At 44.0% G+C, this 15,236-nt stretch overlaps 1 protein-coding gene across 3 annotated transcripts in view; it reads right to left on the reverse strand.

Annotated features, from left to right (window-relative positions):
• Positions 1-15,236, reverse strand: part of LOC135909438 (MAM and LDL-receptor class A domain-containing protein 1-like) — a 269,210-nt gene that overhangs the window by 35,000 nt on the left and 218,974 nt on the right. For all 3 annotated transcript variants that reach the window (XM_065441393.1, XM_065441392.1, XM_065441394.1), the window contains exons 52-55: positions 12,732-12,825; positions 10,387-10,497; positions 6,440-6,690; positions 3,668-3,899 (exon numbers count right to left, since the gene is read on the reverse strand). In XM_065441393.1, coding sequence (XP_065297465.1) covers positions 3,668-3,899; positions 6,440-6,690; positions 10,387-10,497; positions 12,732-12,825 — 688 coding nt within the window. The remainder of the gene's footprint in view (positions 1-3,667; positions 3,900-6,439; positions 6,691-10,386; positions 10,498-12,731; positions 12,826-15,236) is intronic.

Consider the following 15,236-nt stretch of genomic DNA (forward strand, 5'->3'; position numbering starts at 1 on the left):
GCAGGTGCGGCTTGCCAGTAGAGAACGGAGGGAGGGGGACGATCCGTGGACACGTGTAGGTTCCACCAGCAGTGACGGTAGCAGCTTCGGATTCCGCTCCTCAAACGCGCATTTCTGCAATGAACGAAGAAGGCGGTTAGCCTCTGCCTGGTTGCGAAGGCTGCCTGGATTGCTCCGTGAATGATGTGGGGACCGTCGTGCAGCGGTTATATAGGGGACGCCGTTGATATCGGACAGTAGTGCGCAGGTGCGGCTTGCCAGTAGAGAACGGAGGGAGGGGGACGATCCGTGGACACGTGTAGGTTCCACCAGCAGTGACGGTAGCAGCTTCGGATTCCGCTCCTCAAACGCGCATTTCTGCAATGAACGAAGAAGGCGGTTAGCCTCTGCCTGGTTGCGAAGGCTGCCTGGATTGCTCCGTGAATCCCACTAACTTCGGTAGGCAAAAAGCGGACACATCAATCGCGCACACAGCGCCACGTGGGCAATGGTGTAACGCGCACATTGTTGTCGAAGCGATTAGTCAACAAACAGGAAGCGCGCTTTGCTTTGTGACACGTCTCGTCATCTACAGAAAACTGCAGGCGACGAAGTGCGACGGAGCTCTATGTGCTAGTAAGGTTTCCACGCCATCCGGGACACAAACGCCTTATCAGCGAGTCAGCACTCCTATTCTTCATACTGCGTGTTACCATGTGTACGTTGTCCCTTTTAAAGAAGTCTTCCGATTAACATCATTAATTATTACTTGATCACCACATGTTTATGAGCTGAATTGAAGTCCTGCCGTGGTGAGGAAATATCTGCAGATGGGTGGTGAAATGACTGAGTTGGAACGTCTGTATAGTACAACTATGCAGGAAACGTTACACCCCATGAAAAAAAAAATCATCTTTGTTTAGCAGGAGTTCTAGTGTTGCACCAGTTTCTATTAATAGGCCCTATAGTTCTGTTCCGAAGAGCATTGATGATTTAGTTAACGCTCATGAACGCTGTAAAAAATTCAGTCCTTATAAGCGTGCAGTAGACCTCCAACGTATTTGGTCAATGGCATTAAAGATCGTTGTCTTTATACAGGTACGGAACTTTAAATGCTCAGCCAATGTTACTTCACTACCATGCGGAAGTCATGTTTTCCTCTTCAACTTGTCGATAATTTATGACAGAATTGCGCTTCCTACACTGGCGAATGCTGAAGAACAACGTTCAGTCACTTTATAAAAAAAAATTTTTAGAACACTGTCTTTATTGATCCAGTGATAAATCCCCACTATTACCCAAAATAATGCGGGCCGAAGGTGCCCTATCTCAATTCCATGCTTCAACCTAATTGCTGGTACTCCAGTGCGACTACACGGATTTCAAATTATCATTTTGCGTTTTCACTGCTTTAGCGCTAGAGACCTTCTTGAATTTTGCGTCGTTGAGTTTTGTTTCCTTTGAAATGCAATATAATACATCATTGCAGATAAGCAATTACGGGCGTCTTATGGCTGACAGTGTCGAAAGAAGCAAAGTCGAAACACCATGAGGTTTAGCAGGATGCGTTGTTGGGCAAGTTGATTCATTGTAATAGGAAACATTGGTTGCGCTTTCTAGACAATCACATGTAAGAAGACAGGACTGCGCCTGTCCTGTCTTCTTACATGTGATTGTCTAGAAAGCGCAACCAATGTTTCCTATTACCATGAGGTGTTCGATTTCTTTCGATAAACGGAAGACGAGAGGCTACCGTTAGAACGGCACGAGTATGCCGAGAAAGGGGAATTTGTTGTGGCTCTCCACTTTGACGGTAAACTGTATGGCCAGCTTGACTGCATTGAGGTTCAACAGAAGTACGTCGACGTCATCCTTGTGCAAAACTCAAAGCCTGTATTTTACACAGTGTACGAACAGTCTGGGTGTGGATGTGAAGTTTACCAGTAGCTTGCAGTAAACGCTACGGTGTTACTGGACAGCACTGCCTACGACCAAAACATACTGGACATGGTCGAGACGGAAGAAGCGTATGCATCACTGCAGAAGGACCCCACGAGCCGCCTCCAAAAAAGACTGCAAGGAAGGCTGGATAGTGTCTTTCCATCTACGACCACAAAACAAGAAATAAAATTACCACTTGCTTCTTGCCGATGAATCCACTCCTTCACCTCACCCATGAAGATATAGAAGTCAGCCGTAATTCTTCAGCAAGCAATTGTTTTTACTCTGTCCGCATTCTACAGGCTGCCGATACCTGCACCAAGTGCGGAGCTCGCTAGCCAACAGCACGACCGCGCACATTGCGAACTCTTCAGCGTTCGCGCAATACTGAACACATTGGTCACAGCACTAAATAGAAGTAGGTGTGGTTTGACGTCACATTACTATTCACCTCTATACCATTCGACTTAGCCATAGCAACATGCAAGCCAACCCTGACTCGTGACTGCAACTTCAGCAACAGGGTACATTTTGTTACGAAAGAACTTTGTGACTTGCTTCAGTTTTGCCTGTACAACACGTTTTTCCTGCAGTTCTAGGGTATACCGACCGAAGCAGGTGATCGTTATGGCATCGTCAATATTGGTAACTACCAGCCTGATGATGCAAGAACTGGAGCAAGGAGTACTAGCAAGCTTCACACTTGTGGCCAAGGTGTTCATACGTTACATGATTTTTTTTGTATTAGACACAAGAACGACGTCAATCGACGTCTCCAGTGCATCAACGCAGTCGCGCCGGCCATGCAGTTTATTTACCGTACAATATAGGACAACAGCCAACTGCCGTTTCTCAACGTATTCGAGGGACATTCTCACAGCACCCTCTTCTCCGTTTATCTGAAGAAAATGCATACAGGAGATCAATTTGAGTTTGCGTCTTGCAACCTGATCGGCCAGACGACGTGCGTTGTATCATCTCCAGTGACAGGAACAACACGAAAAGGTTCTGGCAAAGGTGAACTTCAAAAGCAAGTAGAGGCAATATGCCAGGGACATTGGGGTGAAGAGTGAGAAGTGTGTCTTAAATTCCTAATGAACCAACAATTTGTGCTGGGCACCACTAAAGTGTACCGCTTACGCGTCGGCAGCCCATACGTGCCTGGAACCAGTAAAGTTGTGTCCCACCTGCCCGACAGATACGATTTCCGTTTTGGATGGATACAATCAAACAGAAACTGCAACAGTGTTATCAAGGTAAAGAATTAATTCGAAGATGAACATTTTTAAAGGTAGTTGCGCGATTCTCTGCGCTGGCGGTGGCCTGTACTAAATGGGTGAAGCGGGAAAACTGTCGAGATTATTGAAAGAACTTAAGTCGTGACGTACATAGCGTCTGTTTATCACACTGCCGCACCGTACACTCTAAGATGCTATTACTCAAATTTTGCTCATTCAGTAGACCCGCGATATCATGAACCGGACAGATAGCACCTTCCGCCAAGTGTACATATAAATATTACGTCGCGGACTGCGTGCTTAAACTGACGACGTCTTTAAGTCTGCGGCATTCTGAATAAAAACCCCACATGGAATCCGCAACGGCATTTAAATTTTGAATTGGTCAGCGAGCAGAGGCTTTCGTATTTTTTCAGCATTCTAACATACAAGTTCTCGTCAAACCCCTCGCTGTGTGAGCTCACAGTACAGCTATCCTTTCTTGGGTTCCTCCCACTGATAATTCTCACCATCACTAGTGCCCCTTGTGTGGTCTTTTTCCAGCCTGCTCGGGAAGGAGACAGTGGGGCCCTTGTGTCGGTACCACTGTGCGTAGGCGCGGCTTTTGTTGTTGTACCAGTTGCACATATCTTCCTCAAATGAACAGCTGCCTGGTGCTGGACAAGGTGCCTCCCTCAGACCAATGTCGTCCACAGCTACGGCAGTGCCGGGGTCGCCGGAGGCAACGCCTTCGAACACCGTCTGCATGGAAGAAAAATATTTTTGCTGCACAGTAAGTGCAAGACTCTTTACTGGAAAGGCTGGCTCTTTTGGCTTTGTTGGAGGGCTAGGATAATAACAGTGATGCTCAATCCATCAATCGCAAGCTTACTTAATGTACCCAGGTACAATGCCAAGTTCTGAGGGCTGGTGCACTGAGAAACAAAAAAAGTAGAAATGTAAAATGACTACAACGGAAATTATGGCGTGAAAAATGGGATGAAAACAAAAACAAAAATGCCACAACTGCATAAATTGGTTAATAATATGCAAAAATACAGCATTAACAAACAATCGTGCGACGTAGTTCATATGCAGAAGAGGAGGAAAACATTGTCAAGGTAGGACAAGGGTCAGGCTACAAAGAAGACAACGTTTTGAAAGTCCTTAAGATGGAGAAAACGACAATTACAATGACTTTGCACTTTGTGGGGAGGTGAGTGTCCACTGAAATAGAGAGGAATGTGGATGAGCCTAGCTTCCCTGGTTTGCTAGTCTCCTATGGACTCCACAGGAATGATGTCGTAGAAATCGAGAACAACGGTACAACTAACTCATCTGCACCTAAGCGACATGGGGTAGGATAATTATTCAAACATGAAAAATTGTTTTATACTCATAAGCTTTTTCTGTTCACAGTCAAGTAGTATGCAATTCTAGTCATTTTTGCCTTTTCACAACACTAAGATGTATGCAGGAAATGGGAGACAGGTGGATAAGAACAATTTGAGGACGAGAAGTGGGATACGTAATTCTCTTGTAAGTCGGCAGGCAGAACCGTGGATGCGAAGGCCTCATGATGCTACATATAGTATTAAATAGGTAATAATTATTTAAAAATTCAATCACTCATTCATTGCACGTGCCCAGGAGCAACCTCAAGTGTGAGTGCTGGCACACGCATACATTAACATCAAGAAAAAATAACAATAAATGTGTGGCACTAGAAAACAACAATGCAAAGCTAAGAAAAGAACAATGACAGTGAGTGATGAAAAATATTGAGTTCACGAAATATGCGTTAGAAAGAGTCAATATTCTTTGGAAGGTTGAGCGTTAGTGACAACTGGCAGGAATATAGAAAGGTCTGTGTTTTCTGGTTGCATTGCACGGAATATGAAACATCATACGCGTACATTAAAAAGTCCGGGGCCGATGAGGATGCCATGAAGTAGTTTGAAAAAGCAAAAACAAAACAAGGTCAAGGTGATTACTTCGGCAGCGAAGTAAGGGTAGGGACAGTATTTCAGCAGTGCTTGAACAAGGTGGCAATGACAGTAGGGGAACAGTAACAGTAACAGTCATAATAATAATAATTTCTTTAGTTAGCATGCTAACAAGCTATGGAACGAGCCTAAGGTTTAACCACTGCCCCACAAGTAGAGTTACAGAAAATTAGACCATAAACAATTACTTTTAATGTACATTATTACGAAAGAGAAGATGCAGCAAAAAAAGTGCTTTCGGACACAAGAAAAATATCGAAGTAGAAATATAGTTATGATAACGAGCACATAGGAGTTATTTTAACGCGAAGTTTCGAGCGCAACCAGAGAAATAATTGTACATTGCCGGGAAATAACTACAATTTAACACTCACGAACCTTGAACAAACCAATGTCACCGGTTTATGAGATTTTATGAGGATAGTCAAAGAGGTTTTATAAAGAGTGTGTGCTCTATGTACTGTTGGATGATTTATGTGAGAGGCAACAGCGACGAATAGTCCATGTTGCTTGGCAATGTTATGCAGAAATCGAAGACAAGCCAAATTATCAGTTCGCAACAGGTGAGCACACAGTGAATGATAATTATAATCTATACACCAACAATCTAGATAACTAATAGCAGAAAAATCTCATTTTACCTTGCACAGCAAGGAATTGCAAAGATACTAAAAACATTTTTCGCACTATCATAGAAAAGCTTCTTTCGAGCTATTTCTTGCCCCCTGTCCAGTCTGTATAAAAGTGATTATGCGTGCAAGAATGCATATCAAATACCATCCTAATATATGCTACGTAACCCTCTATTGCCGCCCTACCGTAAGCTAGGGTGTATTGGTAAATAAAGGATTTGATTTAAGCTCAGGAAGCAACCTACAGCCTATTGTAGCGTTTTGAAGCGAAGCTTTCCTTGCGCACTTTATTTGCGAGTGTTTAGCTGCGAATCGTTAAGGTACAGAATGTATAGTTATATTGACTGTTATGTATTATTGACTGCCATCAGGCTATAATTTGGGAAAAAAAATTTTACGTGGTACAATGAATTCTCCATGAGCAGAAAGCAGAAATCAAGAGAACAAGTTACATTTTCTTTGATGTGAAACAGTTTTCTGGGCATAGGAGCGATAATAAAATTACCTAAATGTATATAGCTTTGTATGCAATAAATTGTACTGACGTATTCTCAATATACATCTAAGTGCGAATATCCCATGCCACTAGAGTATTTTGGTATCCACCACAGGGGACTGTGAGCATTCGCCCAGAATTGAAGGTGAGAGCCAATGAGGGACTCACGGCAACGTCCCCTTGATGACTGGTCAGGTTGACAGCGGCCGAGTACCATATCTTCGAAGGGGCATTAGTTGCTATTTGGGACCATAGGAACTCCTGGCGGTTCTGGTCCAGCACCCGAGTGACGTTAAGAGTCTCAGCCGCCGTGCCGGAGAGAAAGAACCAGAAGCGGAGGCATCTGTCCTGTGCAGCATCGAACCAACCCGGCGGGCTTGTCATGCGGCCTCCCGGGGACTTGACCAAGGCGAAGTTTCCTGCACGTTTTCCAACCATACAGTGCATATGAAAAAAAGTGATAAACGTTCTTTTAAGTAGAAAGCTGGGTCAGTATGGAGCAATCATTCTATTTCTGTGCCATTCCTTTTCGTGTTTCGTCATAGTCCGAGTAGCTTCCTGCCCACGTTCTCAGCGGGATTGGCCGGCCGTGCACGGGAAATGGTGAGAATTGTATAAAACCGAGAAAAATAAATCCTTACATCATACCGGTGCTGTTCAACTGTACACCTGCAATAACGTAGTAATCTATGTATAAGAAGAACGCAGTAATCAAAAGAGGCCAGGGAATGAACATTCAACAAATTATTGCTACGTTGGAAAGCCAAAAATCAAAAAAGACAATTCTTAGAAGAGAGAGAGAGAGATAAGGGAAGATATCAGCAAATATACAGTAACATGATGATGGCTAGTTGTACAAGAATGCTGCGTTGGTAGTAAATTGGCAAATTGGCAGTAATTAGCACAATGGCGAATTTCTCCGACTTATTTGTGCTGTTTTGAAATATTCGGTGAAGTTCACCTCCGAGACAATATTATTTATGTCTGAACGACAACTTATAGCAATTTTCTCAATTTTGCTCGATTAATGCGTTCTTCGGCGTCATTGCTGGCGAGCCAACGCGAAGTATTACATACATGTAGCTCAAGTTTCCATGCCTCCAAGAATTGCACATGTTGCCAGCAATTCACGAGTAATTGAGTAATAAAGAATTTGAGATGCTGTATGCAGTCGCCATTCTCAGAAGTTCAACGGTATCTCATTTTGCCCAATGAAGCACATTAGCACACTTGAATAGCGTTTAGTATTTTGTTCTTGCTTACCGCAAAGTAATATTTCGGACTGTGCAGTGCGGACCGTTGCAAACACCGTATTATGAACAAATTAGACACTCGTCATCACCCGCATATCCTTGGCTTCATTCAATCAATGTTATCGTTCCTTTCGTAGTGTTGTGTCACTCGAAAGTATAGATAATGATTAAGACATCTTGACCGATAGGACTCCATAACCACCAACTTGTGTCACCGACTCGCCGCTTAATGTAAATCAGCAGAGCAGCATTCTGGTTTTCCTATGAAATATTTTGATTCTGGTAAATATGCTACAGAACGTCTGGTCTTTCCAAATGTCAAGAAAAGGTCCCAGTGATTATAAAATGCAACAAAAAAGCGAAGGTAGGAAGTATAACGCATAAAGAAAGCACATCATTCCGGCATATGCTGCTATTCTTTATAAGTAGTGTTATGTATAACGCTATATATAAGCAACACATGAGAATCGAATGACAGCGTATATTACCGGTAGAATTTGTACAGTGTGACAGAGAATACCCTCTGTATCCCGCGTCGTAGGTACGTCAGAATGCATGTGTTCCTCTAGCCTTATTTCTGTAAAACACTGAGCAACGAAAATAAGCAATGCTACACCAAGCGCTGTCATGCATTTTTCGTCGCTTGATGGTAAAACAATGTGAGCCACCATTCGGGTGACAATGCGCAATCACCCCGACATTGTCTCGAAATTTTTTTCCACCCCTACTTTTCGCAGAATATCTGTTAAATGGGAGCGAAATGTTTTTGACTAGTCAGTGATTGAATTAGTTACCAACACCTGTGCCACGGACGCTTTACCACCAATCGCAATCCCGACCGGCACTAGCCAGCGTAAGATCTAGTTACGCTGGCACCGTCTCGTAGCACCAAGTGCAACACTTCCCTTTTCTAGCGCCTCAAAACATGCTATCTCTTAAACCAATGCACAGCGCTTATCCAGTGTTGAAATTTCACCGCAGCATCCCGCACTTGTCTCGGCGGGGATGAGTTCTGCCCCCTTAGACAACGTTGGCGAAACCACAGCACACAAATGAATAGCGGTGACGCACAGCAAGCGTGCACTCAACCAGCAGTAGTTTCATCAGCAAAGTCTTTTTGAGGCTGTGTTTATTAATGATCATTTTAATTTACGGTTTTGTGCGGTAATGGCCCTCTGCGCTGCCTTAGCGGCTATGACGTTTCTCTGCTAAGCACGTGGGCGCGGTTTTGATTCCCAGCCGCGGCGGCCACACATTGATACGGGCCGAATGCAAAAACTCTCGCGTACTTGGATTTAGAAGCACGTTAAGGAACCCCAGGTAGTCACAATTGCAGAAAACTTACGAGGCCCCATAATTTTATGTGTTTTTTATAATGAAAATTCCAAGCGAGAGATCGAGAGAGAAGGCAAGAAGACGAAAGGCGGGCATGTCAACCAGACGAGTGCCCGGTTCACTCCTCGAAACGGGGGAGTAAGGGAAAGAGAGAATAGAAAGAGGAAGAGAGTGAGCACTCAACTGCCCATGGGAGGATGCACAGGAGCACTATAGAAGCAGTCGGTCAAAACGGTGTACTTCTAGGACTACTCTAGTGCGTGAATCACTGAAATTTATATTTCCTCGGTAAAGTTGGATTTATGCGACGGGACGGACTCACACGACAGTCAGCAGACAGGTGTGACGTGGCTGAGCTGGAACTAATCATACCGCAAGCAGCTCGTCAGAGGCTTCCTTTTGTGCGACGTGATTGGGCGTCAGATGGGCACGTCATGCTCGTCTGTAGACCGAACCGGCGATCAGCCCTGTCGTGTGCTGCCAGTTTAAATGGCTCTCTTCAGCTCTCGTCGTTGACCCGGACGTAATACGCCCGCTGCAGGGCCGTTACCTCTAAGATGAGCCACGCGGCATGACCAGGGATAAGAAAAGAAAAATGGAAAAAGGAAATGGAACGCTAGCATACGCCGGTGCTAAGCGGTATATTGCCGAACCTTCCTTTCATTTTCCTACCGTCTTGCTTTTTGTGGTGGCCTCACACATGAGTCCCACGCTGGTACATTTTCATTATCAGTGGAATCGGCTACGTGGCACCCCAAGTGTGCAGGGAACTTTAAGTTCTGGGCAGGCTCGATGTGATTGGGAAATTGCAATGCGCATTTAGCGAGTAACAAAGTTCGATTATTTATCAGTTTGAAATGTTATCTTTCAGGAGTGTATGTTACAAGTGTGGAATATCAATAACCCATGCTGTGACATTTAGCATCAATTCAGAAAGTAAACAGGTATCGAGAAATTTGCCTGCAAGGCAGGCAAAACGTATTTGTGGCCGGCTTTGTTGCTGAAAACTTCGGCCTTTCTGTAAGAAGCAAAATGAAGCGGAAGGTAAATGCATTCGCTAGCATATTAGGAGGAGCAAAATTTGAAGCCTGGCTCTCAAATCTGCCATAATGGATGGTTCTTTAGGAGGGGAACGTTTGGAATTAGCCGAAACAAGTAAATGAATTATTTATTTACTTTATTGTTCAGTAAAATCATGATCTGCAGATTACGCATGTCTCCTTGGCCTAGGAGAGTATCCCAGTATGTAATTCACTCGAAATAAAAATTTTTATTTACCCAGACATATTCCACCCGATTCGAGAATTGTTTGCGTGTTAGATGATTTGATGCACATCCCAAGATTATTTGCAGAAGGTAACAATTGACATCACCCCCAGCAAAGTGCCGTGTGTCTTCACTCTTGGGGTCTATGTCGATTATTCCTAATCGATCACAAGTTGCAGCCTGGATATTCATTCAAGTAGTACTGGTATATTGATGAGACCATGGACTCATTTTATTAAGGTGGCAAGTAACATATCTAACCTGAAGGTGCTCTTGTGCTGTGGTCTTCCCAAGGCAATGTGGCACTGTTGCCTTTCGTAAGCTCCCAGTTGTGGAGCTCCCAGCCGCATGTGCCTGACTCAAACGTGCATTCTGGGAAGAGAGAGCAGAGCAAATAATCACAATTAATCGTTATAGCTGGAATATATGTCATGCATTCCTAATTCCTTCTCAAAAGTTATTAAAACGATTGGCAGTGAGCTGATGTCATGCCTGTCTGGTAAGAAAAGTATTTCTGGTTGGTATAATCATATGGCATCCTTTGATTGTTCATATGGCATCCTTTGACTCAACTGAATGACTGGTCTATGCTAGCAATTCATAGAAATTAACACCATCCGAAAACCTAATACTACCGCTTTGGTGTGAAGTAGCCAGTAATTGAAACGACATAAGGAATACTAGTGCACTTGAAGAACACGGGCACATAAACATCAATACATTCGGTTACTCTGTACCGTATTTCATTGTTTTCAATAGCCGTTACTTTTTTTTAAGAGCGCTGATTTTAACTCACTCATGAACACGTAACTAATAATCACACACACAGGCAATCGGCAATCGTACCTTTTATGCAAATAAGTGCAGTCACCGATCGATCTTTCTTACACAGGAAGGGGCCGCAGAATTTTCCGAATTATCAGGCAATCGAAAACAAGCAAATTTTGATAAATTTCGGAATCGGCGACGAATTACAGTGTTTCATGCCACTTGCGTCGACAATATGTTCACATCGGTAGCGGTTCATTCAGCATCCCACCGACGGAGCGGAGCGTTCAAGGCGCGTCCACTTAGCTTCGTCTCTTTTACCACGGCTCTTCGACTGGTTAAAGTATAGCACCACCGACCGGCAAGTCAAATAAAACAATAACAGAAGAAGACAGATTGTTCGCCATTATATGGAGGACTGGCATTCATACGCGCTCGAGCAAAGTAATGCGATAGCAAACCATTGCGTGACAATATATGCTCCACGTGCCATGTGTGCCTGTTTATTTGACGTATGCAGGTCTAGTGCAGAAACGTTTGTCAATTGATGTCGCGTTAAACCACGATATAACGAAGTGGGTAAAATAGCCAATATGCTTCTTTATATCGAAATTTCGTTGTATTGAAATCGTACCTTTTATGCAAATAAGTGCAGTCACCGATCGATCTTTCTTACACAGGAAGGGGCCGCAGAATTTTCCGAATTATCAGGCAATCGAAAACAAGCAAATTTTGATAAATTTCGGAATCGGCGACGAATTACAGTGTTTCATGCCACTTGCGTCGACAATATGTTCACATCGGTAGCACAAATTAAGCGAAGCCATGGGCAAGTTTTCGCGTGCACTCTGCCCCCGTGGCTGACAGCGTCTCCCGCATTGAAACAATGCCATCAAAAAAAAAAAAATGGCGCCGGCAGTGGGGAGCGAATACTTCGTCTTTCTCTCGCTCCAATGGATCAAGGAAACAGGAAATTACACAACCTCCAATATTAACGCGTGGGAAGATAGCTTACACGATGCCGTGCCGTCTCGGCAGGAACACTTTTTGCACACGAGGCAGATTACGTCTAAACAGGGTGCGCGGCTGCATACGCACTCAGCCACGCTTGCAGCCATGTGGAGCCAAGCCTGAGACGCGCGCCAGAAATCGAGACGCACGCCAACACCGACTCCACCTCTGCCTGCGCACCCGCGCGTTCTTGATCGCGTTACCGCGATCTCGCTCCCCTCTCTCGTTTGCTTTGCTCCGCGTGAAGGCATCACTCATGCACCCATCATCTTTCCTGTCTCACCCTCGCAAACTTTGACTCCCACCAGTAATACTGTTGGTATTATATTAGTGAAAAAGTCGCGGGATCAAATCCCGGCCACGGCGGCCGCATATCGATGGGGGCGAAATGCGAAAACACCCGCGTACTTAGATTTAGGTGCACGTTAAAGAACCCCAGGTGGTCAAAATTTCCGGAGTCCCCCACTACGGCGTGCCTCATAATCAAAAAGTGGTTTTGGCACGTAAAACCCCTTAATTTTTTTTCTATTAGTGAAATATATATTCAGTGTATGTTCCCCCATCCTTTCAAGCAATACCATTCAATAAGGGCATTTAGGATTATTCAGACTAAAGTGTGCATCTTGTGCAGTTGTCTACATATTACCTAAGGAAGCAATAAATGTTGGCTTTTCGTCACTGCAGCTCATTATCCCAGAAGATACGTTATCATTTGGAAGTTTTATTCATCTTAACAAAAAAAAATGACATGACGTTTTGATAATATCCATATTACCTAATACAACCCAACTTAGGAGCTACTTGAAAATCATGATGAAACCACAAACCTTTGCCAGTGTCACACGGACCATCCTTGAGTGTGAAAAGGTCGATGGCTATTTTGCCAGGTATGTTGGGTTTCAAGACAGCTTCGATGACCAGCTACATGGAAAAAAAAAATAATACGCAACCAGTAGTAAATAACATCTTGGGAAGCTAAACGAACGTTATAGAATGTATTTGAACACTTCACTAAATCTTTCTAGGTCAGCTAAACAGAATATCCAGCAAAGCCGCTTTTCACGCCGAGAAACACGCTGCTCTTTTATATTGTGGACGAAGCTCTACTATATTAAGATTACAGTTCAGATGCACGCGTAGAAACTAGCACTTAGGAAGTATTAGGACAAAGGAAAGGCAGGCAAGCAGGCGTTTCCAGCGCCTGTGCAAAGAGGAAAGCATTGGGAGTTCTTTTTATGCGAAGCATATTACGAGAGCTCAACCCAGCTCCTCAGGCGCGGCGGTGTCGCCTTCAATGACCTTTGATCCCATGCCATACCACGTGACACCGTGACGTCACGACAGAGGAGCTCCAACGCGCGCCGTCGCTCGCGGCGTCGCGGCGGTATATAAGCAGCTGCGCTTGTTTCTAGGTGGCTTTGGCTCAACTCTTGCAAGATGGGCTGGGTGGGAATCGAACCAGGGTCTCCGGAGTGTGAGACGGAGACGCTACCACTGAGCCACGAGTACGATGCTTCAAAGCGGTACAAAAGCGCCTCTAGTGAATGCGGTGTTGCCTTAGAAACGAGCTGTTTCTAAGGCTCAGGCGTGCGTCGCTTGCTCAGGCGCACATTTCGTTGCCGCGCCGAACGCTGCGTTGCTCGACGCTCACCGCGTCCAATGCGGGGCGCGTAGTCGCTGCGCCGTAGCCCATTATCTTACACCCCTTGGCGGGTCGACGGGAACGCTGTCGCGTTCCACTCTTGAAGGCGAAGCAGAGTAACGCATGAGTTGTTTCTTCGTCTAGCCGAACCAAATATAGCCAAGCAACAGCAGTTCACCAGGCAAAACAGTGGTTCAACAACTAAAATAAAGGCTAGTATGCTTCGCATCCTGGGCTTAACCTTAGCTAAGCCACAGTCATTTTTTCATCTCGGGTGCATTCAATGCGTTATGTGTTTGAGTTCTTTCACCATATAGTGGTAATGAAGTGTGGAGACGAGACGAAAAAAAGCACGTTTCTAATATCTCATAAACCGCAAAATTTGGGGGAGGGGGAGTGCTTTGACCTTCTAATTATATTAAACTGACGGGAGACATCGCTCTTATGTCTAGCTGACAACTATGGAAGTTTCGGACACTCCCTTCCACAATGCGCAGTTTTAGTAGTGGTACGAGCAGTGGGCGATTTCACAAAAAGAAACTAAATATTTCGGGCAGATTGTGGAGTCAACCATGCGGTGCTAGAATAATAGTAATAAATAACAGTGGCAATAATCTTAATATTATTGCAGGCAACATTGGCACTATTTATCATCATCATCATCAGCCTCGCTACGCCCACTACAGGGCAAGGGCCTCTCCCATGCTTCTCCAACTACCCCGGTCATGTACTTATTGTGGCCATGTTGTCCCTGCAAGCAATCTCATCCGCCCACTAAATTCCTGCCGCCCTCTGCTACGCTTCCCTTCCTTTGGAATTCAATCCGTAACCCTTAATGACCATCGGTTATCTTTCTTTCTTTCTTTCTTTCTTTCTTTCTTTCTTTCTTTCTTTCTTTCTTTCTTTCTTTCTTTCTTTCTTTCTTTCTTTCTTTATTGAGTTATTTAAGACAAAGAACAGATTGTCTTAGGGGACACGGCTAAAGGCAAAACATTTGCCTGACGAGGCCGTGCCACCCGTACATTGGCAGCAACATGGCAGTGGCAGGCTTTCAGGAGGTCACACATGAAATTAAAGTAGTACACATTTTCAACACTTGAGTACACAATTCGCGTAAGAAGAAAGAAAAAAAAGTTTAAAGTTTATACAATTTTCTAATCAATTGAAGCACAACAACGACAGGAAAAAAATGTATGTACGAAATTTTCCATACCTGTAGCTGAAAGGTTAAAGTTTACACAGTTTTCTAAAAACAACAACAAGAAACATGAACAAAATTTTCTATACCTGTAGTTCAACATTTCTATTAGTCTTCGGATAGTAACAATTCTTTTACCGTTTTCTTAAAGCTTTGCTTTGAAATTCCAGAATTTAGCAGGTCCAATACCGTCGTTTAGTCGTAGTCGTTTAGAAGGTTAGGAAGTTGAACTGCTACTTTTTGATCTCCGTATTTCGTTCTGCAACGTGGTTTTCCTATCAGAGTTTTTCTGAGGTTATAGTTTATCGTTCTGCCATGGTATTTACTTTGGAAGGAACATTTGTCTTCCCAGAATTGCCGTGAAATTTCGAGGAATAATTTTAAGTGTGAAGTTTTGATGCTGTTAATATTATATATTTGTTATAGTATAGTTTAGTGGTATCAGTACGTTCGAAGTTACCTATCGCGCGCAGTGCGTGGTTTTGGAGTGTT

This window comes from Dermacentor albipictus, chromosome 3 (genome assembly GCF_038994185.2).
Source record: "Dermacentor albipictus isolate Rhodes 1998 colony chromosome 3, USDA_Dalb.pri_finalv2, whole genome shotgun sequence".
NCBI classification, from domain to species: Eukaryota; Metazoa; Arthropoda; class Arachnida; order Ixodida; family Ixodidae; genus Dermacentor; species Dermacentor albipictus.